We start from the raw sequence: 24,752 nt of genomic DNA on the forward strand, positions 1-24,752 counted from the left end.
AAATTTTGTTGCAAAGGCTTGGACACACATATACTGCCCTTAGGTCATTACTGCACTGAGTTTCAATACCTTTATTTATTCTGCGGTCAATCTTCAGGAACGAACAAGAAGAATTCTATGCATTTCGGAAAAAGCTGGCTCAAGTCGTAGGAACAAAGAAGATTTCATTTTGGCATGAAAACTTGAGGTTATTCTTCTTTCTCAATAGCTGCATTATATTCTACTTTCTGATTCATTTATATTTACTATTTAAATAGTAAAAGGAGTTCCAATTCAGGAAACATAATTTGGAAACATAATTCTATTTAAATTCCAGAATAAGCATTAGCTTCCAAAACATAAAAGCCAGAAGCTTTATGATAATTGAATCCTTTTCAGCAAGCATAATTTATCAATAAAGCATTCCTCTAATGATGTTATTGTTTCTTTATTTAACTATTTTTGAATTTCTGAAGCTTCTTCAATGCCAAATTCCAAATGCTACATTAATCATTTGTATTTTTAGAGTCCAATTTTCCTACCAGAGACATAGGTTTCATAACAGTTACTAATGCTCTGGATCTGAAAAATTAGGCCTTTAAAATACAGACTATCTAGTCAGTTAAGATGTCTTGTAATCATTACTTTGTACTATTAGATCCCTAATGGAATAAAGAATGAGTTTAAATTTATTCTAGAAAATAGGATTGCCAGTTTTTTTAAATAGGGACTATCTTTTATTCTTTTTGTACAGTGCTAGATTAGAAAGGGCCTGGGCCTGGAGTTTTAACAATGCGCTTAATAGATGATAATGAATAGGCAAAATGAGTCAAAGAGCAACAAAGATATGCTAACCCAAACTCTTGGAATAATTGGCTTAAAAATCTAGTTGCAGCCATTTTTTCATGGATGTGTCATGTGGATTCCATAATACATCATTCCGCTGTGTTCCAACTTAAATTAAGGACAACAGAGATAAGGAAAATAAATTTTGTGCTGCTGTTCCAGTGTAGGACTTATTCAATTATTGCTTTCAACCACGAATAAGAAATCCAAGTTAAAGCTGGAAATTTAGGGTTGTATGCACTTTTCTTAAACAGAATTCTATGGAAAGACTTCAATTTTCTGCTCATACTACTAACGTGACAACCTCAAAGGAAATGCACATTTTATAGTCTTTTAGGTTTATCTCCATTATATGGTCTTGGATTATTATTCATGAAGTCAAGTTTTCTGCGTTGTAAGCAGAGTGAATATTACGGAAGGAAATACTGCACCACTGCAACAGCCACAAATTAAGGATTGTTGTGAAAAATGCTGGAGAAAACCATGCACAAGATCTCATGAAAGAAATAATTTTTGCTTGGTGTCATCACTAGAGAGATGTAAGATTAACTAGAGAAGATTAACTAGAGAAGTCCAGGTCTCTCTCTGTCTTTCACCATTTCAGGAAAATCTGGATCCACAGTCCCCCAGGCAAGCAAAATGGGTCCAAGATACAGCGCTAACAACTTGGAGCACCCCCGAGGTATGTGTTCAGATGTCCAGATTTCTACACAGGGAGTGATTCTGGGCAAGGACCTTTCTTTAGAATAGGAACCAATTTAAGCCAGATACCGCAGTCTACAGTTTCTCAGCTTTGGCTGGAGGTCCCGGCCAAGCACAGCAGGGACAGACAGCAGGCTGCTTCTTGCACGTTTGGGCAGTCTGTTGAGCAATGGCTACTCCTGGTGGGGCTCAGCACTGCCCCTCCTGCTGGCTGTCAGGGATGTCGGACAAGGAGGAATGGCATCAAAACCTCTTGCTTGTTAACTTAACCAAAAGCATAGTCCATATTTTTTCTGAGTCAAAAGTGAGCACCCATTATCAGGGTCTCTAAAAATAATGTTCGACTATGACAGAACTGCTGTACTGGGAAGGTCTAAACAGCCTGTCAGATTTAGGACGTACCTTTGGCCTTTGCTGGAATATTAAAAAAGGAAGAAAGAGAAAACACAACAAAGTAACCCTAATGTGCCACTCCAAGTGAATTTTCTGATCCCTGCATGCATAAAGTTACCTTTCCTCCAGCTAAACCTTCCAAATACTGATCTTATTCAACAGTGGATACTAAACAGAATAAGCTTTTTTTTTTTTTTTTTTAATTAGTCAATGAGTGACGAATCTTCATTCTTACTACACCACTATCTTTAACAGGGATCTAGATGTACCAGTTATTAGCAAAGTAAAACTTTTTTTTTTCAAGCCCAAATGATTTTACCTACCAACAAATCATAACAAAATTTTCCTTTTAATTCTTAGCCTTATTAACTATAATTTTGTAATAATAACACGCTCAATGGGAATGAATGAGATGCAGTTTTGTCCCAGTACTTTTCCAGTTTCTGTGCTGCCATCGACCCCCACCCAGGTCTCCTGCAGCCAACATAACTCTTACTCAGCATATCCTTTCCCTCCATATCTGTTTCTTGCTTAAAGTTTCCCTTTCTTTATCTACCCAATCCATTCTGTTGGCAGTTAGTAAAAATACAACCAGTAACAGCAGAAAAGCAATGGTATGCAACAGCAAGGATCAACGGTATTTGCCAACAATCACCACGTGAACGTGATGAGCTTCCAGAGTTTCCCACTTTCACATAGCATCTGGCTAACTCGGAAGGATTTCTGCAAGGGTTCAGATCCAGCTCTGCTGACCTCATTGCAGAACCAAGGCCTTTCCATGGCAGATGGAAGTAACTATGTGATGGGACTTCCACAGCCCACGTGTATGCTGGAGGATACCCCAGAACACTGTCAATTTGGCAGCATCCACTCTAGGTCTCTCTGAGTCAAAGCACCTGCAATTCCTTTCATAAAAGCCAGGTGGGTTGGGAGAAGATGTGAACCCAGCTCCCCTTCTGGCATCGTGGGGCAGGGAAACATCTGCAACTGGGAGCTCAGATATACGTCAGGTCCCACTGCACAGATATAATTTTTGGTAGCAAGGTCCTCTTACACCACACTGTCACAGACAGTGCAATGCTGTCATAAAATCTTAGGCCCACCAATTTTGGCATAAAACAATCCTAAACATAACCCTAAAGCTTGTGGCACACCCCAAAACTGGAAAAAAAAATATTTATTGGTTTCATACAGAAGAAATGAAATGATACTCTCCTTATCTCAGTCTCTTTAAATTATATTCCTGAGACAGCACATATTCAAGTTTCATCCTGGCAAACAAAAGAAGCTGCCTACAGTGCTTAGATGACCCTGATAACACTTTCCTGAAACAAAGCCTCTGAGCTACAGCACATTTTGTACCTGTTTTTGTTCTTCTCCTAAGCCGTCCCACATTGAAGCTACAATTTTAGAGACTTCACCAAAAGTAGCATTGGGGTTTTGGCCCTTGATGGCTGCTTGAGTGTCTCGAAAGAATAATGCATAAGCAGACACAGGCTTCTGTGGCTCATTTGGGTCCTTCTTCTTCTTCTTTTTGGGAGTTTTGGGTTTCTTTCCCATATCTGAAGCAGGCCTCTTCTCTCCACCGTTGACCTGTAACATAAAATTAAAAAAGTACTATAAAAAAAGCCAATTTAATTCAGTCCATCCACCATTTCAACTTCAGTGATACAAAGATTTTGGATTTTGCACACAAAAATTAAATTTTAGTTGCAATCTTTGATAATAAAAATGTTGACACCATCTGCCTTAGTCAAATGTATAAAATTCATAAGTATTTCAGATTATGTAATTTTTTTCCCTCAAAGTGCTTTATATTCTGCTTTCATATAATTGCTATAATCTCATTTATAGTTCATCTGGTCATCTTTTCACCTTTTCTAAATTTTATTGCTAATGGCTATAACATGCATATAATGCGTAAATTCAAATGAAATTAGTTTCATTATAGCCTGACCACCAGTTCAACCACATGAACCACCTGCAGACAGCAGGAACACTGTCATTTCTACCTTTCCCTTATCATCACATGTTCCCAGAACTACCCCGGACTAGTGTTCAAACCAATTTCTACTGCAACTCGTGGGACACCTTCCAGGGAATTTGAAGAGAATCTGATTGTGAATAAAATGATCCAAGTTACAGACATTCCCCCGCACACCTTCTAATTAAAATCTGAAGAAAAAAAGCTTTACCAGTGCAGACAATTTAGACCCCTTTGGAGGATCAGTTCTGATCCATCTGGATTTAGCTGCATAGTTTTGTCTTCCGCTCGTGTAAAAGCAAATGGTTTGAGGAAAGAAGTGAAAGAGAAATGGTATATGAAGAAAGCACGTGTATTATTTGTGTACCACCTGAAAAAAAATGCACATAAGCATTTGTGCAAATTTGTGAAATGCAACTGCACTTTGCCACTTATTAGCTCAGAGACCCTGATCACCAAAGCACCCTACTTTCCTAGATGACTTACAAGCACGAAAAGGGACACTGTCTTGATTCTTCAATAGATTGGAGCTCCACGGCAAAGCAGCTTCTCTTGATATGGTCATTTAATTCACTATATCTGCAGCAATGATGTGTGATCTTGCCAGAGGGTTCAAAGGCTTTTTTCTCTTGTTGGCATGGCCAGAGTACTGTGCATCACGAGCATTTTGAAGTATGAGAAGATCAAGAGCATAAAAGGTATGCTCTAGGCTAAGGATCTACTACTTTTATCCCATCCTCGTATTATTATTTTTTTAATAATGCATATCAAGAGACACAGGAGAACACAGGTGTTCAGCAGAATGGCATGAAGAAAATGTCTGGAAATTCTCATTTTGAGCAAAAAACACTTTTGTTTTTCTTATATACATCGCTGTGTGGTGTTGTACAAGGCACAGATGACTATAGTGAACACCCTGGATCTCTGTGGCTCACTAAGCATGACAACAATGTCATGACCACAATTTGAAAATGAAGTTACTTGTTTCCTGAGCATTATGTTACAATACATGCATCTTTCATACAAAGTTAATGGCCATGGAGCCTGTTGGCAGCATTTTGGAAAATACGGAAAAAAAGCAGCAGTGTGCCACCCATTATTAAGTTATCCAACTTCTAGTCTCCTGCTATTATTTCATTCTACAGGGTACACAAAGCTACCAGCTCAATGGTAATTAACTAGGGCTTCCTAGTTAATTTGGCAGTATCAGTCTAAGCTCTTCAGACAGTTCTGTGCAAACTCCATGAGCAAGGAGGCTTCAGAATAATTGGGGCTATACTTAAAATTCTACCTCTATCATTTGCCAAAGCTTTCCTCTTTTCAGAGGAGCCAATTTTTGAACCAATGAGATTTAAAAGTTCTCTGTATATTAGGTTATCACATTATTTAAACTACTCTTAAAGTAGGTGATACGCTGCAGGAACTTGGACAAGAAGTATTCTGGTAGGCTGTTGTGAGAACGGCTCTAAAATCTTATTCTCCAACCCAAATGATCAAGAGACTTCAAAAACCCACTGTTAAAAAGAGAGTACTCACAGGGGAAATTCTGTTTGTCTTATATGAAAATAACGAAATAAAAAGAATACCAGAATTCCAGTACTAATAACCTTGCAAATGGCTGAGATGATGGCCTACCTTATGCTCCCATCAGTCTATCAGCTTCATAGACTCCACTTCTAACCACCAAAGCAGAGACAGATGGGAAATAAAATAAAAACCATATATATTCTGCTAGGCATAGACTTGTGCCTCAAAATCCCTGGAGGTGTAGTTAGCTCATGGTAATCCACCTCCTGTCATGGCTTATTGCTTAATTATGGTGATGTATTTAACTTATTTATCACAAGAAAGCGATAATCTTTCACTTAAAAAAAGTGTACATTAACCATGTTGCACACATAATAGATCACAAGAATATCTAGTGTAGGATTTAAAACTATCAAGTAAGGCACATCGTTGATACCTAAATGTCCCTTGAGAAGCTGGAAAATGTCTATAAGCATATTTAAAATAAACTGCAATAGTACCAAAGCCTTTAATGGAGCTAGGAGAGCTGTTTTATGCACACTATCTTGCAGTAATCGCTGTAGTTTAAAATAGATTTTAATCAAGCACCATCTGCATAATAGGCTGAACAGACAACATAGAATTCTACTTATAACTCTTATCATATAAAGTAAATATTGTAAAACCTCCACTACATAAAGAGAATATGCTGCAGCAGTTCTTTAGTAATCGTGTTTCTGTTAGTTAATTCTTGCTACTTGCAGTCCTCTCACAGTCTTCCCTCTAAAATACATTATTTGAAATTCTCTCATAAGTGATATTCAAATGAGCATGGAAGAAAACCATGTTATCCATCTATGAAGAAATACGTATTTGCAAACCAGTAATGCTTCCAGCAGCTCACAATTATGCTTGGCAATAACTGAATACACGTTTAACGATCCAACAGTATGAATTATGGCAAGAATTACATAAATGTAATATTCCAATGTTGAGGTGGTCAGAATAAAGCATGTGGTAAGCAGCCACTTTGTTTAGAATGTTTTTACAGTTACTTACAACTATTGATTTTTAAGTTCTCCCTTTTTTCTTCTAATCATGGTCCCACATATTAGATTTAGAAGAATTAAGGAGACTTAGGGATGTACACCACTTGCAGAAACAATATCCTTGCTCTGAGGCTACATTTCCTATTTCCATGCACTTAGCAGCTTTCCGACTCTATATACATAGCCTTATAATTATGCTACTGTTGTCACTCATCTTATGGTGTCGAGCAACCCCAGCTGTCTTGCTTTTAGAGCAACAGTGTGTAGGGCAACTGAGCGCTCTGTAATGCAGCCCCTTTCCCTTTTTTTGTGCAAGGGTTGCACAAAAGTCCAAAAGGTCTGTATGAAAGAGCCTTTATGGGAACGAGGATTGCCAAAAAATATTTAGCAGCTGCTGCCATTAGTTCTGTGTATGTTGGATAAGGCTTACAACAATTTGAATATTTACCATAGAATGAACATCCAAGAAGCCCTGCACATGAACAATTACATCAGTTTGTAAAGTTTCCTTTTACTGGCATTTGGAATATGTACATTAAGCTGAAACGGTCATTTCCTCCAAGCATGGAAATCAATGGTTCACTAGGGATACAATTATATTTCTAGTCCAAATGTATATAACGTACATATTTGTTCATACCTTCTGTCGTCCTCTTTCTATAAATTCATGCAAACATGAATAGGACACTGAGATTTCTGTATTTTTTTCTCTAGACAGAAATAGGTATAGTTATTAGGGATTTCTCTGCCAAATCTCCTATCAAAGGACCAGTGGCTTCTCTTTCAGACATAAGACTGGGTGTTCAGCTGGTATAAACTAAGGGAGGTCATCTGGCACTGAGGTGATTTTCCATTGAAAATGGAATAAATAGGGAGAACACCACTGTTGCTATTAATGAATTCAGAGGGAGTTGTTTTTGTATAGTCCTCACGGCAGGAACATCTTACTGACTTCATGAAACTGCTCAAACGTGGCGAGATCCAGCGGCTACTACATGACCACAACACATGCACTTCTACTGAAGGACTGACTAATGAGCTCTGGCCCTGATCTGTTAAGTAGCATCACACATCCACATGACAGTTTACAAAACAAAGAGCAAACTCCTAATTTAGCAAAGTTACATTCAGGTAAAAGATAGAGGTTCTCACAAGAGACGGAACGACCGGTCTACCTCTTCCTGTCCCTATCCAGTGCCTTCTTTCACTGGGAGGAGGATTTCTGGAGTGAGAAGAAGCCTCTAAAGCAGCTCTGAGAAATTTAATACTGTTGTGGCTGGGGAAAAGGACCTCCACAGAAAGTTGGTTTATTCTAAGCGTCTGTATCTATTAATTGGCAGCTTCCAGGAAGAGCAGCGTAACAGAAAGATACACAGTGGAGGGATTTAAATCATAAACTACAATAATACGCTAGCTTCTTACACTAATTATTCAAACCCTCTTGTCTTTCATAGAGGGAACTACAGCAGAACCATTGCATCGGATCAGGTGTGCCAGTTCACCGGTGGCCTGATTCCCATGGTGGCCAGCTTCAGGCGTTTTCATGAAGACCAAAGAAATCCCACAGAAGACAGGTATGGCATCATCTGCCCCCCCATCAAGCTTGCAGTTTAATCCCTCCTAGTTGAAGAAGAATTTAAGCCCTCTGTCATTATTAACCAAATTTAATATCCTTTAAAACATTTCTCTTAGCAGAGAAATTGTAATTTTTGAATTTTAAAGCAACATATCAACATCAGCATACCAAATTATTTTTCTTAATTTTGTGTTGTATCTTGTGCCTTTTCTCATCTTTTTTCTGCTTAGACTGAGCAGGAGTGAATTTTAAAGAGAGTTTTCCAAAATAACATGGCTTGTTAAAAGTTGAACACTATATAAACTGGCTTCCACAAAGAAAGGACCAAGTTTTACTTGGACTGCAGTGCTTAATATTTCTTTATTGAAAACATTAGCTTCAGATGAGTACTGTCTGCATGAAACCACAACCCTACACTTTTGCTAGCATGAAGTGTTGCAGTGAAAAAGTGCATTAAATATATGGCTTAAATAACTGAAATATTTTATAGAAGCAGAAAGGATATCTTAATTATTTGAGTGGATGCTTTCTCCAGAAGTTTAGACCACCTTGCACACTCTCACTAATATATGTAAAAATATTAGCAAAGCAACAGGAGTAGCAAATAAATTATTCTGAAAACTAAAGGTTGCCTGGAATTATTTTTACATAGATGTATTCTGAAGTCTCCCTCAGTAAGGAAATGCTCATTTAAAATGTATGAATTATTCAGTAATTTTTAAAACCTAAAGTTTGTGAAATCAGGAGAAAGTCCTGAAATAAAACTTTTGAATCAGAATTTATTCAGAATGTAGCAAAGCATATGTCTCCAATTACATGATTATTTTATAGCTTGAGGCATGTAAAATAATATAATTCGAAAACAAATCAGACTTACATTTCTTGACTGGATTACACCTCCTCAGTGACTCACAATGTGTTTTCTTCACACTCCTTGCAAGTCTGCAACTTTTCCCCACAAGATATGGCCATGGTACAGCATCTTCATTACACTACAGGACTGCGGTAACAGGACTGATGTTGTGTAGTGACCATAAAATAGAGCTAAAGAGGTTCTCAATTTCAATATGGTCTATTTCTGGTTTCTGGGATGACTTTGTGTTAAGTCCCAATCTTTTTGCCTCTTAGCTTTTGTGTCCGCAAAATTAAGATTGCATACTTTTGTATTTTCTGGGAGGTTTTCATGATTTTGGGAGGTTTGTGAGGTTTTTGCATGTGAAATTTGCTATATAAGTTGACATTTAACCTTTAAAGAAATTTATTATTTAAATGACTATTATTATCTTATGCCTGTACAGACACTAAAATGAAGCTTAAATATGTCATGATGGAGTGTCAGCACCTCCCAAAGTATAAATGCATAATGGGCCTTCAAGATTTTCGAGGTAAGATTTTTAAAGTTCGTTGAGGATCTTTCTGTTCTGGTTGCTATGATGTTCTGTTTACTCATCCTGTGACCAAGTAGCAAAGACTAGCATATTGTACAGACTGTTCATACTTTTTATAGCCGTAACTTGATCTTTAATGGGGAACAAACATCCCTTCCATGCAAGTGAGATGCAGTCCTAAAGGAATGGCTATCCTCTGAGTGTTTTACAGGATTCCAGTTTGCTCTCACGAAGAAGAATGATGTCATTTACTTGAGCTGCCTGAAGAATTGACTGGAAATTGACTGGAAAATTTCTGCATTCACAACCCTTTATTCACTTCAGTCAAGCACCAACAATGTATAAAGTATCATCTTAATAACTGTGGCTATACGATTCATTTAGCAGGTCCTAAAAATATCCACCATTTACATAGTAATCCTAGCATCTAAGCCTACCTTAGAGCTATCTTCTCCTTCATCTTCATGGACTGAACTGGATGGTGAAGGAGTTGCAGATTTGCTTCCAGGTGGAGAGGGCGAGTTGTGAGGAACATTGTTTCCACCCATATTCAAACCAAGCTGTGCACTGAGCTGGGACTGGTTAATAGTAGTCAGCTGCCCGTGCTGCATCATTCCTGGCTGCCTAATATCTGCAGGTTGAACCCTTGGCCTCATGGTTGCCATCTGAGGATGGGAACTATACTGGGCTCCTTCTGTATTCCGTAAATCTTGCATCTACAAGAGGAAAAAAACTGTATTAAGCATATCGCTAATAAAGTGCTCTGTTTCTTTAGACCTCTGTTGGCCTGATTGGCTCTACAAGGCTTAAAAGAAATGGCAAGTACTTAAATAAACACGTAAATACTGGAAATCAACAGAATAAGGATATGATTGACATTTGCATAACACTGACTGTTATAAACTATTCAGGCTCTAGCCTCAGCCCATGGGAATAGCAAAAAGTAATGAAAGCTCGTTTCTTTACAGAGGGAACAAAAGGGCACTGCTTCCTGTAGCTGCGTGTGGAGTATTTCAGAAATGCTAACAAACAGGGACAGGTTTGCACTCCGAAGTTCAGAACCAGATCAGAACATGAGTATCATCAAAATTCGAGACAATTTCCAGATCCTACTTTTCTTCTTAGGATTTTCGTGTGTTTGAGCTGTGGATTTGGAAACTGCAGTTTTCAGAGTCTGAATATCTAGTATTAGGTCCAAATCTATTTTTCCTGGTGCTGCCCAATGAGTTACAGGAATTTTCAGGATTCAGCCAACTGACAAGAAGGATGCATTGATAGACTGATTAAATGATTTCTGAGTTGATTTGCTGCTAAGACATATATGAACGGAAAGCTCGGAAGTCACGGGATTGACAAATGAATCCATTGTGCTATGTGGGTCACCGCTTCTTAGCATTAACGAGACATACTATTTTAATGCAAGCAACAAATTCAGTCTCTGCAAGGGTAAGAATTAAAAGCACTGGAGGATGAAACTCCTTTCTTGTCCAGAGGTCAAATGTACCATACACGCACACTACAGCAGATTGCCTCTAACGTCTTTTCAGTATACTCATACGGAAACATGACAAAAGACAAAGAGTATCAGGGAGAAGCTCAGATTTAAGCTAAGGTGTTCTGTGGGTGATTTAAAATTGAAGTGTCAATTCAGAGCCGAAATGAAACAGATACAGTTGTCTTTCTGTGCATCAGACAAACATGCCGTACGTATCAAGTGAAATCTGACAGGAACTACTATTGTGTAAGTCCTATTACAATAAGGACATGTGTTAATGGTTCAATATATTAACATAACCACATTTATTCTACTGACAGTCTTTGTTAGACATATCATCTGAATCCTCTAATCACTCAGACTTTGTAAAAAAAACCACAACTTTTTATAGCTTGTGACTTCTATAACCTATCTCTCTCACACGCACCCCTGTACATCAGAGGAATCTCTAAAATACCTTTCAAACAGTAACGCACAGAAAAAGAAAGATAAACCTGCAACTTCACCTTTTCTCTTATTATTGAGAGTGTAAAAATTACAAATTTTAGAGAGATACTTTATGAGCTTGGGGATTGATTTTTGTAAAGCTAACTGGCTGGCAGTAAATCAAACTAATAATACTATTAGTTATGGCATACTTACCGCTTTACATGTACGTGTGTCTCTGAAAAGTATAAAGTGTTCGAAATGGCCTCTGACAACGCGACATCACAATTACACCTGTATTTATATTGCTTTAGAAATTAATGGTTTTAGTAAACAAAGGGTTATCGATACAAACATGTTCAAGTTCATTTAATGACTCCTAAAGCACTGGAGGAGAGGAGCAGAGAGAGCGCAGTGTATGAAATAAGTCGAAGGCTGAAATTTGAATTCTGGCAGACATTTGTATTTTTGAAGATTGCTGCTGACTCCTTGCTCCCTTCTCTCCACTACCAGCTCCCCTCCTTGCCAAGCATATTAGCCTTGAAAGCTATCATTATCTCTGCCTCTAGCAGACAACCCGTATCAAAACTGTTGTGGCCGTGAAGCTGCTACTGCTGCTTGGCGTTTCGTTCTGGATCCAGCTGTTGGGTTGAGCAGCAGCTGGGAACGGGGAGGAGGAGTGTGGGCTGCTCCAGGCCCCCTCGGCCAGCATGGGGCAAGTGGGCAGGGGATGGAAACCTATGTGATTACTCATGTGCTGGGGAGAGGGAGGCAAAAGCCTCCCAAAAGCCCTCCCTTCACCCTGTCTGTGTGGGTGTGTGCCCTCCCCGGGGTGCTCAACACCCTGCAGGGGCCAAGCCCACACCACCCTGCTGGCAAACGCCTTGGGTTTCCATGGGGCAGCACCTCGTGGTCCCAGATCAGGGCTGGGAATAAACCCCATCCCAAAAGGCTGGAAAGGCAAAACCGCTTTTTAATAAGAATACGCATCTTAATGATTTTATGATCTCTGCAATGGAAACAAGCACTATTTGAAACTCCTAACAACTCTTATTTTGAATAAATTTGCGAAGTATCTACCTTAGTGAAAGCAGGGCAAAGGTTGTCATTTTAATTACTTTTTCCCAAGTAAAATATAATTCACTTGTTATTATTCAAGTGATCTCTCCTTTATTAAAATCTCTTTATATGAGCTTCAAATATTATCAGATAGATACTGCAGAAGATTCTGTGTTTGTCATTTTTAAACAACGTATTTTTTTTAACAGTCTGTATTCACTTTGAGCTCTGGCACTGAACATACAGTGTTTCCAGATGATATGACACTTACTGGATGGTACTGGGTGTAACCCCATACAAAATGTGTATGTACATATATTTGCAAGAGAACCCTCTGCTAGTGAAATTCTGAGGACTGCAAACAAGATGCTGCAGTACAAAAAAATGTTATTTTTCTTTTGTTTTTCTTTTCCTAGGGATTCAGCTTGTCTTCTTAATTTTTAAATCAGATGAATACCCAGGCTACTTCTACAAAACAAGGAGTAAGCAGTATGGAGACAGCTTGTTGGACGGTACATAGAAATCATAGAATCATAGAATCATTTTGGTTGGAAAAGACCCTTGGGATCATCGAGTCCAACCATCAACTCCACTCTACAAAGTTCTCCCTTACACCATATCCCTTAACGCCACATCTAAACGAGTCCTAAACGCATTCAGGGATGGTGACTCCACCACCTCCCTGGGCAGCCTATTCCAGTGCCTAACCACTCTTTCTGTGAAGAATTTTTTCCTAATGTCCAGCCTAAACCTACCCTGCTGCAGCTTGAACCCATTCCTTCTTGTTCTATTGCTAATTACCTGTGAGAAGAGACCAGCACCAACCTCTCTACAGTGTCCTTTCAAGTAGTTGTAGAGAGCGATGAGGTATTCCCTCAGCCTCCTCTTCCTCAAACTAAACAGTCCCAGCTCCTTCAATCGCTCCTCATAAGATTTATTCTCCAGGCCCTTCACCAGCTTCGTTGCCCTCCTCTGCACTCGCTCCAGCACCTCGATATCTCTCTCGTATTGAGGTGCCCAAAACTGGACACAATACTCAAGGTGTGGCCTCACCAGTGCTGAGTACAGGGGGACAATCACCTCCCTCCTTCTGCTGGTCACACCTGTTCCCTTCTAGATGCTAAGCCAGAAACCCCCACCTAAGGGCCCTGCCTGCAAGGAGCACGCCAGTGAAGTCCATCACAGAGAGCTGTGGCCCTCAGTGAGGAGGATCTACATGACTCTGCATCTGCAGATGACATTTCTGGTTTGCCTCTCATGCACCGCAGAGCCTGCCTTCCCCAGTCCTGCCCCTTCCTAGTGAAAAGGTGTCTAAGATTGTCTAAGAAAATGAAACTGCTCATTCCTTGAGCAAAAACAGGCAGCTAACCACATAACTGTGAAAAGTTATGAGGTTACACTGTGGAAAACACGGGACGATGAATCTTCAGGTTCCTAAAGTACCAACAAACCAAGAACTGTCCCATATTCCCTGTCGGGTTCAAGAGCAGTCCCACCCATGAAAACCACACACTTGGGTCCCTGCTGTGGCGTGACACTACACCCCCGTTTCAAACGCCGTGACGACCTCGTCTCTGCAAGAACAGTGGCACTAATCAGCCACACTCTCTGCCAACGTTACATGCAGAGTATGACCAATTTATTATGAACTACTTCAAAATCAGAAGCTCCCTACTTCTCGTTCCTTGTAAAACCAAGATGGGGTTTTACAAAGCCCACCAATGCGTAGCTGTGCTGGAGCCATATTCAGTATGCAGAAGCAATACTGCAAACACACTCTTGTCAAATGCAAAGCTGAATACAAATCCTGCCGGGTGGCAGAATGCCAAATGACAGAACAAAGTTAAAGAGTTCGAGTGTTACAGAGGATAAGGACAGTCTTCAACTGACGCCTTCAATGGTCTCTCTGATGAGGTAATAATGATAATATCTGGCACTTTAATATCATTCTCCATCTGTCAGTTCCAGGATGTTTCACAACTTGTGTTATATTCAGCTTTAGAACATGCCTGGTTTTATTTTGGTTTTACTAACAGGGAAGATATGATACATTTCTTTTCATGGTTATTTTTTTTTTCTTTTTCTGTTTTCATTTCACTTATAAGCAGAAACTGAGCATCGACCCATGGAAGTGTTTGACTGCAAGTTAAAAGACATAATAAAAGCTGCTAATTCTGAGGCGTGTACCAATAACCCTTCTAATAGGCACATGTTTAGCCCAAAAACAGAACAGGGTTTTCTGCCTGAAAACAAGCTCCTACTGCCCTGCTCAAAGCTCCTAAGGTAGTAAGAATAAAGCTAAAGTGCTTTAAGCGTCAGACCACCATTCTCCCCATCAGCTTAAAGCAAAGACAAAGCAAAGCATGCGAAGGAGAATACAGTGATATCATCCCTGCACAGAAACATCTTACTGCAGGACAATGTGAGTACAGTATCCTAATCACAGAATCACCGAAAATAGTGCTAGAAGGGACCTCAAAAGGTTATTTAGCCCAACACTTTATCTCACAGCAGGATTAGCTATACCTAAATCATTTCTGACAGATGTTTGTCTAACCTCTTCATAACCTCCCTAGGCAATTCTTGTGCTTAACTATCCTTACAGTGGAAAGGGCTTTCTTCCGTAATGTCTCACCTAAATCTCCTTTGTTGTAATTTAAACCTACTACTTTTTGCTCTGCTCCCAGTGGACATGAGGAATGTTTTTCTCCTTCTTTACAGAAAAGTTGTACACACTAGAAGGCTATTACGAATTTCCTTTCATTTTTTTCTTCTTTAGACTAAACAACTAAACCTGAAGATTGACAGGCTTTTTTCATATGCTGTGTTTTCCACACCTCTGATTATTCTTCCTGCTGTCCTCCTGACTATGTCCAATAACCTTCATCTTTCTTGAAATATAGTGCCCCAAAGTCCACAAAATACAGATATTCTTATCTGACGCAGCATTCAGATAGAATCCTTCATCTCTCAGAGGATATGCCATATAGCATTAAAAAATCCCTAATTAGCTGTCTTTTTGATACAGGCTGTTTGACCCATGCAAGATGCAGAAAGAGTCAAATTGCAGGACTCTTAAATAATGTCCCAGAAGTTGCTTTAGGAAGCAAATATTTTTTTTCTAAGAAGCATTAGACAGGCACTTTCAAAAGGAATGTGATGTTAGGAAAATAACTCCCATATTATTTTTCTCATTATAATTAAGAACTGTGATGCGACATCTCTTTCAAAAGCCACAAAAGTCAAAATTGTCCCTCTCTATTTAAATTCATTTATAATAAATGTCATCATTAATGAAAGAAAAAAGGGAAGTTGCCTCAATGAATGGAAGTAAATACAACAGGTCTAAGTATGTGCAAGAAACACTAGGGATTATACACTGGAGATGAAAACGTTACAACATGAGGAGAAATACATAGTGCTTACTCACTGAAGCAAGTGGAGAGCACGTATTTGACTACCACAGGCAAATTCATATCAAGGCACAGCAGGCATTACTTCTAGTACCACCATCAGGTGTTACAGTGATTTTTGCTTAGTTTTCTACTAGTTGAGAGCTCTTATGAACTTTTCTGATGGACACTGTGGAAGTGGTCGACAGTTCTTTGCTTCTTGTCTAAGTGGTCAAGGTAAGTCAGAGAGCAACAATTTTTCATACTGTATGAAGCTATGTGTCAATCAATTAATTCAAGCAAAGATTTTGGGAGGAAAACCCAAGGGATCTTAAGCGTTTTCTATGAAGATACCCACAGTGTGCTTTCTTCTTTACTGTTGTCACCCATCTTAGTCACCATGTAGGCATCACAGACATTCTTTGGTAAGCTGAAGGAGTTTCTGTTATTAGTCATATTCTCATTTATATTCCTGGGACAACTTGTGCCAGTACCTGTGCCATATTAAATCTCAATGTTTGTCTGTTCCTAAGTAATGCTGCATTAACATATAGTCCTCGCCCAAATAGTGCCAACTTCCTGAAAAGCCATGAGATTTGCTTAGAAATTTTACTGGTTTTAATTTAGGTGTTTTAATTGTCTTCTACCATAAGGCAATGCACATCTGGAAGATGTTTTCCGGTGACACAGAGACGCTTAGTAAACAAGAGAGAAAAACAATTGAATTCCTACATAATCACTTGACTCTCCAAGTCAAGGTTTCAAAACAGAAGAAAAGACATTATGTTGCCAGAAAGGTTTGTGAGAGCTGGCACACAGAGAAGGAATTGTGTTTGGGAGGCCGTACCCACCATTTATGGTCAAAACAAACATGTGCAGAACCAACAAAATTCATATTTTTTTTTAATGATCCAAAATGCAAGCAATATTCATCATACAATCAGAGCTAAGTTTAAACTTAAAGGAGTGTCTAAAAATACAGAAATGCCCATTTTAGACACCTTTCACTCAGTCCATACTAATATCAAGCAGCAGTATCTCACGGTCATTCAATGCATGCTGGTTCGGATTCTAGGTTAATAGCAACTGAATTAAAAGCAAACCATGCAGTTTCATGTGTTGTTTTCCATCATGGTGACGCTATTCAGTGAGATAATTTAAAACTTGAAATAACTTAAAACTTGAGATAACTTGAACATCTGTATTTGTATACCAGAGAAAAAAAATGTATTTAGGAGTCTGAAATCTGACAAGGATTCACTAGTTAGAGGGGATAAAACTGGTAACTGGTATATATGTCCTGTCACGAAGGAAGGCTGATCAAACCCAAAGATCCACATACTATCAGATCTTTGTTTCCATTCAGTTCAAGTAGAAATCGTATCTGCAACCAAGTCTTCTTTTAGCACATATGTAAGAGAATGCGTGCTAAAGAAAGATTTGTTATGAGAGCTAAGGTTACTGTAAAACGACCACAGAGAACCATTCAAAACACATTAAAAGGAATAACTCAAAGCACCACCTAACCGAGGAAGGGATGTGTGTTTTCATCATCTCATTTTTATAATTCTCTTCTGTATCAACTAACTGCATAATGAAAGACTAAGTTTTAAAGTAAGTGGGTATTTGGGGACTATTTTAGTGCTGCACACAAGTGCATTTTATATACCATGCCCAGTGCATTTTCAGGATAAAATTAAAGGATCATTCAAAATTTCTGTTGATTAGGAAAACAGTCTTAAAATTAAACAGCAGAAACCTCACATGTAAAAAGAACCCTAAACTGAATAAACCCCCAACTATTACATTTACTACTCTAATCTTTCCAAAATCATCCTGTTAAAAATTAAACCACTTCAGGTTGTTTTATATAGTACTGGTTTTGTAAGTGATCTTAAGCTCCTTTAAAACAATTATACACTCAAAATTCAACTGCAAAATTTTATAGCACAATCACATAATGACAAGAATGCAGTAATATACAGTTTCTATATTTCTTGGTACACAGTTAATTTGGTGACTATTAACATTCTTTTCTACTTTATGTTTTAATATCCTTTGAGTCACGCAGGGCCAAGGTCTCAAAACTAATCATAAAAAACTACTGACTGCTATTCACTCTAATATAATAACCCTTTATTTAAAACAACCTCCAATAAATTTCATTATAAGAAGTTATTAAAAGGGTTAAAAACCTATTAAATGTCAAAGAATTTGCCTGACTCAAACTTCTAATAAAGAAACAGAATAGGCTTTCTTTCTGAATTATTTAAATCTTTACTGACTGTGCACTGAACCATGAAATTAGAAAAGTGTTATTAGAAGTGTTCTCTGGTTTTTATAAAAGTTGTAGCATAGAATATATCAAACCACAGTCTTTAACTAGACTAGTTAAAGAAATAGGTTTTTAATCCTGAATACATGGTTTCCACTGATATAAAGGGTCATAATTAAAAGTCTGGTCTGCAAGCTGAAGATAATAAAATTATTATTACAGGAGCATACATGTTCATTTGGTATATTCTGGATGCATGTTTCCATTTTAATTTGGACAAATATCTTCAATTTTGTTTGATCTTGCAAAGTCCACTAATTTGGACCCTTCTCAGCAAACAATTAAGCTTTTAATAGTGACTCATTTTAAAGAATTAATGGTGAATAATTTGTGTTATCTTTTTCTCTTTTTTTAAGTGTCTAATGCTTAACAGCAGGTATAGGTTGACAGCAGACAAATGGAATCTAGGAGGTACAAGTCAAATATTCTAGCACACATCTCCTGACAACGATATTATCCCTTCACTGCTTTTTTGCAAATAACAACAGAACCATTTTCTATTTCACCAGGCATTTACATAAGGAAAACAATCATGTATTTCACGTTTATTTTAGTGACACTAAAGAACTCCTGAGTCAGCAGTATATTCACAGGTTCACGCAAACACACCTGAATCAATAGCCTTTCATCAAAAGAAATGAAGTCAGAAAGATGCTTGAGAGAGACAATATTGTTTCCCCTTCTTTTAGACAGTAAAAACAGAAGCATCCAAGGGACATGAAATGATTAAATCTAGGAATACAAACTAGATCCTTGGAAATACAGTGAACAGTGTGAAGCTATGCTTGCTGTAGGGCAGGGAAGAAAAGGGGATGCAGGCAACTGCTGTTGTCTTTGCAGTGCTTTGCTCCTGTGACTGACCACCAACAACACAGTAACCAGCGGGAGATTGCTTCGTTGGCTTCTGCTCTGTTCTATGCCATTCTGTGCTATTCTCTTCTGTTCTGTTCTGTTCTGTTCTCTTCTGTTCTGTTCTGTTTTCTTCTGTGATGTTCACCACAACGGTATCAAACTATCTTCCGGCAGTGATTTGGGCAACGTGACTATTATCTGTCACACGTTGTTCACTCTAACAGACAAAGGTACCCTGACCACACCATCCACCTCTCCCTACCACAAAGTAAAGGAAGTTGTATCGGATACATTTATATTAGTAAAACAGTCTGGAGAGTCTTTCCTGAATCAGTGTCACCCTCCAGTAGATGATTTGTGAATTTTCCAATGGATTTGCCAAGAGAGGATAAGACCACACGAGAGCTGAGTATGCTAAATACCGCACAGGGCCAGGAAAGTAGTTAGTGCATAGCTGTGTATCTTGCAGTGATGTCAGTGCATCTGCCACTGAATTTTGTCATATGTATTTTAAATATTTTAATATAGTAATGTTAATATTTAGAAGACTGGGGGACTTAGCATTTAAAGAAACAAATTTCCAATGAGATATTCATATGCATCCCATTACATATTTCAAAAGAAAGTGCAGTTTGCATAGCATTTCAGAAGTGTTTAATCTGAAATAAATTGGAAATATTAGAATTAGACTGGTATGTTTAAATAAAGGTATTTAAGGATGTTTACACTGAGTAAAGAATAACATGGGACTTGACTACAGTATTTATTATGGTGAGATTGACTCCATGCAAATGATTTGGGTATGCCAATGTTCATATGCTTAAGACAACACAGATGCAGTAATTTACTAACTTGATAGGTGTGAAAGGCGTGATATTCAAGGAAGATGTTGAGACCTTGAATGACCAAGTAACCCTTTGAATTCTAGTCCATTCAGGCTCTTACATTTTTTTAATGAGCTTAAGTTTCAGTAATGGATGGCTGCCCAAGCAGAAACTACTAGACCTACACTCATTAGTGACAGGTACAACAGGAAAAAATACTGAAAGGTGAAACAGAAAATGCAAGAGCTATAACTGCAGATCATTCTTGGTGACTCTATACTGTATATCATGTTAGTTCACGGTCTTCCTCAGTTCTCATCTCCTCTTGAAAAAGCTCACCCCTAGATTTCTTAGTGCTGCACTATTTCCATGCACAGGAACAAATTCTGGAGCTTGATGGTGAATTGGGGTCACCATGTGAAGTTACCTTGTTTCCATTCCAATGTGATGCGAAGCTGGATCTTTGAAACTGGGCAGATATAGCCTGCAATTGTCTATATTCTTCCTATTGGGCACTGTGATGCGGAACATCCTTGAAATTACTTCCTGGAGCCATAGTGTCCTATCTGGGGTTGTGGTTTACAAATGGCGTTGTGACTACAACAAAATCTCCTACAGAACTGATCGTAAGCAAAGTCTGAACATGAGTAAGTTAATGGACGGCTGGATTAGGGAGATTCAGCTGGCTCAGAGTCCTGAAGGCTCATACCACCCTACCACCCCTGTTTAAGCAAACTATTTTGCTAGACATTTCAGTCTCTGATGGAAACAGTGGTGCTGTGCAACAGTTGCATTAAACCAAACGAACCTTCCTGTAACTCCCTGCCACCTCAGAACTAAACTGCACAGAATTATGACTGCACGTTGTCCATTGATCGCCTTTGACGTGTGTTTGCTGAAAATTAAAGTCATGTAGGTTTTGGGTGTGCATTTTGTGAAGTTCTGGACTAAGTTCATTTTCCTTGATAAAGAAGATCATACTTTGCCTGGCCGAAAAAAAAAACATATCCCATATGATTCTACTTTTTATTAAGTACAAAATCATAACAAACCCCATAATTTAGACTAATAACAATGAGTTGGACAGTTTGAATTACATTAGTGAAAGGATCTTTTATGAAATCTTCCTGTTGCTATGTTGCAGCCCTGTAAATTCTTAGTGTGAGTGATGGCACTAATGGAAGTTGAAACAAAAGGTCTGCAAAATGTTTAACTCAGAAGAGATTGTTTTTCACAGACGTGATCTTGTTATCAAGTGATAAACTTACTGATATTTGTAACTATGTTGTCATTTTTTTTGCAATATAAACCTAATGCCGTAGTCAAATATTGTGGGGTTTGTAAATGTTAAGCACATGTGTCACTGCTAGGCAAGTCACTTTTTGTAAGTTATGAAAAATATGCTTGGCTCTCAGGGAAAAAGCGATTTAATGATATGCTAATAAGTCCATCATTCTTCTGTATTGTATTATTTACAATTTTGTCTCTAAAACCTATTTAACATCTCCAGTGTAATTATCCATCTGCAGCTTGCCAAGTCCAATATTATGATTCTGAAACAAGAAAAATCTCAATTATTTTATTTTCTACTATGTAGAAGATGAACAGATATCCAGCAGTCTCAAAAGATTAAAAATAGCAAATCTATTTTGCTTTTTGTCCATTATATTAGCATGTGGCAGAAAATCTTCCTGGGAACCTTCTATTTGATTTAAGAATATAACTTTATTTTCCTGGTTTGAAATTTCTAAACGTTGGGTACCTTCCTTAAGAAAGCCTGAACAACTTACCAAAACAATTGAAGAGAAAAAAGCGAAAGCCATAACTTCTAGAAAATGAATACTTTGGCCAATCACAACTTAGGATTTCTTTTTAAACTCATTATTCAGTCTATTCTTTTTGATTGTGAAGCCTCTTCTTGTCCCATTCATCCTTAGAATAAAGCAGCAACCTTGGTTAGGCTGAGAAAACTTCCTTTTTCCTTTATCTTACAAACTTCTGCTTTTAAGGTTGCCGAGCAGCAACCAACCGTTGGGGAAGTGAGGTTTTATGACCTTTTATACAGTGATTTCACTCTACTTCTGTATGCCAGTGAAACATACAGGAATGTGTGGCAAAGATGTGCTGTGATAAAATACTTGTTTTGCATATCCTGGCAAAGATAGTAGCAAAACTCAAGGTACTTCACCTTTTTTGTACGGAATCCATTACAAGACAGTACAGTTTTAAAGTGAAATTTAGGGAGGAACCAATTGCTGTCTGCAAGGGAAAAAAAAGGAATGAAGAAATTTACAGAACATGAGCTCAGGACATGAAGAAAAATAAGTCTGAAATAAAGAACTTTCAAGCTATAGAAATGATGTCTTCATGGTGAAGAAGAGAAGGATACACAGCAGATTATTGAGAGACCACAAAGTTGGGCTTTAGAGAGATTTTTTTCAAACTAGAGACATCTGTAACCAGTGTGTATTCAAAGTGATGTTGTCTGGAGAGAAGAAATGGCCCTGGTGTTTTCTCAGCATAGCCTCACAAGTTCATCACAGTGTTAAAATGCCTTAGTCTAGATGAATAGTAGTATCACTTTAAAGAAAGTCTGAAGTTTTCTAGGAAATTTTCCTCTTTCCTTTCTTATTGGATGAGGGTCTAGTCATATTAATCTATTTCCAGCTTCTACTTGTGCTATCTAGCCTACTGTTATCTGGAGCTAATCCTGATGATAAGCAATAATATTCATACAGTACGAAATGCAACTGCTTATGTTTCCCAGGTTTCAGGCTGCTGTGAGCACACCAGGCTTGTTCTGAAATCCCCCAAACTCTGCTGCTGCCCATACGTCAGCTCTGTTGACAGACAGAGGCCTTGGTTCTAATTTTCAATGCATTAATGGGTCAAATCCAGATTAATGTAATTGAATAAAATGTACCCAAATCTAAGATGGGATCCACGCCCTGAGCTTTTACACTGCCAGAAGGTAACCCTGGGAGCTACCCTGACCAGGCAAGTACTCAGATGCTATGGAACAGAATATTTAACCATTAGAAAGATTAGAATTCACATAATCTCAAAATAACATGACAGAGGAATATCAAGTAACAGAAAGACCTATCCACACCGCTTTGTCTAGTTCATGTGCCACAGGCAGCCTTCAGGTGAGCTCTTCATACGAGTGTACCATTCGACCAGTGCGTGACTTTACATTGCGTTACTACAGCTCTTTAAGTTTCATTAATACGCTAGAATAGGGTCATCCTCTGCTAGTAATTGTGAATGCTGTAACTACACAAACTCACCTTATCCTCTCTTACTTCTCTCAGCAAAGCAATCAATTTACTCACTTCAGGAAGAAATTTTCAAATGTAGTTGCTGTGTGTGCAAAAGTGCATCCATGACTCTTCACATAATTACTGCAATTATGAATGCAATTCAGGTAAATATTCAAGCAAACTACTAGCTAAGCCTGTAACTGGTAATTTATGTGTGCCTTTACCCAATCTGCATGGGCAATTTTCATAATTACCTTCCCAGGTTTAGTACCTAGATCTCAGGACTCAGTTTACATAAAATCTGACTGAATAACTAATGAAGGGCTGATGAAGGATGTATGAGTGACTAGTGGAATAAGGAAATTAGAAGCATATGGAAAGAAAATAAACCGAACAAAGTCAACTTCAGCTTATGCATTAGCCTTTGTTTACGTTACATTTCGAAAGAGGAGGATATGAGTAATGCGCTAGATAGGTCGAGTTCCTTCAATTATCCTTCCTTCTCCTGTTTTCAATATGCAACGTACCCTTTCTAGTAGTCAAGCACAATGATTTTCAGACAGAGAAGCTACATATGTATAGTGTAATTTACAGTAAGTGAAATTGTCATTTTAAGTGTCTAACTCTTCATCTGAGAAAAGCAGAGGAGTTCCTCATGAGTGTAAAGACAAAACAGGGCCCCAGTGGTGTTTACAGATAAGCAACTGAAAGAGTTTACAAGTGTCCTCTCTCTCTGAAGAATAAAGGAAATATGCTGCATTTGACTGACAGAGGCATTTCAACAAATTATACTTCTGTTGCTACACTTAAAACCATATTAATAAAAAAATTTTGACTTGATTGTTTTGTGTTTTAAGAAGACAACAGAATCAAAGCATTTTCGAATGAAAAAGAAAAACATACCTAGATACTTCTGTTAACCTTGATCATTAACTACAAAAAAAACATTGGCATTGCATTTACATTCTAGGTTTCTAAGGAGAACTGCACCAAAATACATAGAAAATATGCATGTGTTTGAGAAAAGGAAGAATCCTAAAGTGCCTTTTGTGAGACTCTCTGTGAAAAACACATCCCTTTTCTCTCTGTGAAAAACACATCCCTTTTCTCTCTGTGAAAAACACATCCCTTTTAACTGAAACCTTAATATCAAGCCCATGGATTTAATTACTTCTATGCATTTATAAAGTTAATTTGAAAGAATTTTAATCCCTACATCTGTAATATTTAGGGAAAAAAATCTAAAACTTTTAAAAATGAAATATTTAAATGTAGAGAATTTAGAGATTCATTTTGAAGCTTCTGCGCTGCTTTTTTGCACAGTGTAATGCTCTGGTTGACCTTTATGGTACCTGAAATGGACTGCTTTTATTCTCAAAGTTGAGTAAACAGCATCTGCCAGAAGAAGTGTGGTTTTTTAAGATAGATTGTTCAGATATAGTCATATGTATAATACTTGCTCCCCATGATAACTCCAATTAATCTTCTTACATTATCAAATTTTACTCCCGCCAGCATTGTAGAGTCAACAAAACTCCAGGATAGTAAGTGGGGCTCTATTCTTGCTAAGAAATGGTAAATTCAATTCCTACCTGAACTCTAGTTGAATTGCCAACCACTGCCACCTCAAAAAATCCCATTTGAGCACAACAGAGAGAAAAGGGCTGACACATAAGAAACAAA

The 24,752-nt window shown here is 38.0% G+C and overlaps 1 protein-coding gene across 2 annotated transcripts in view; it reads right to left on the minus strand.

The window, feature by feature from the left end:
- The window catches only part of TOX (thymocyte selection associated high mobility group box), a 221,541-nt gene that overhangs the window by 36,669 nt on the left and 160,120 nt on the right, over positions 1-24,752 (minus strand). For both annotated transcript variants that reach the window (XM_074577083.1, XM_074577082.1), the window contains exons 4-5: positions 9,861-10,139; positions 3,283-3,513 (exon numbers count right to left, since the gene is read on the minus strand). In XM_074577083.1, the coding sequence (XP_074433184.1) occupies positions 3,283-3,513; positions 9,861-10,139 (510 nt within the window). The remainder of the gene's footprint in view (positions 1-3,282; positions 3,514-9,860; positions 10,140-24,752) is intronic.

This window comes from Larus michahellis, chromosome 2 (genome assembly GCF_964199755.1).
Source record: "Larus michahellis chromosome 2, bLarMic1.1, whole genome shotgun sequence".
Taxonomy (NCBI): Eukaryota; Metazoa; Chordata; class Aves; order Charadriiformes; family Laridae; genus Larus; species Larus michahellis.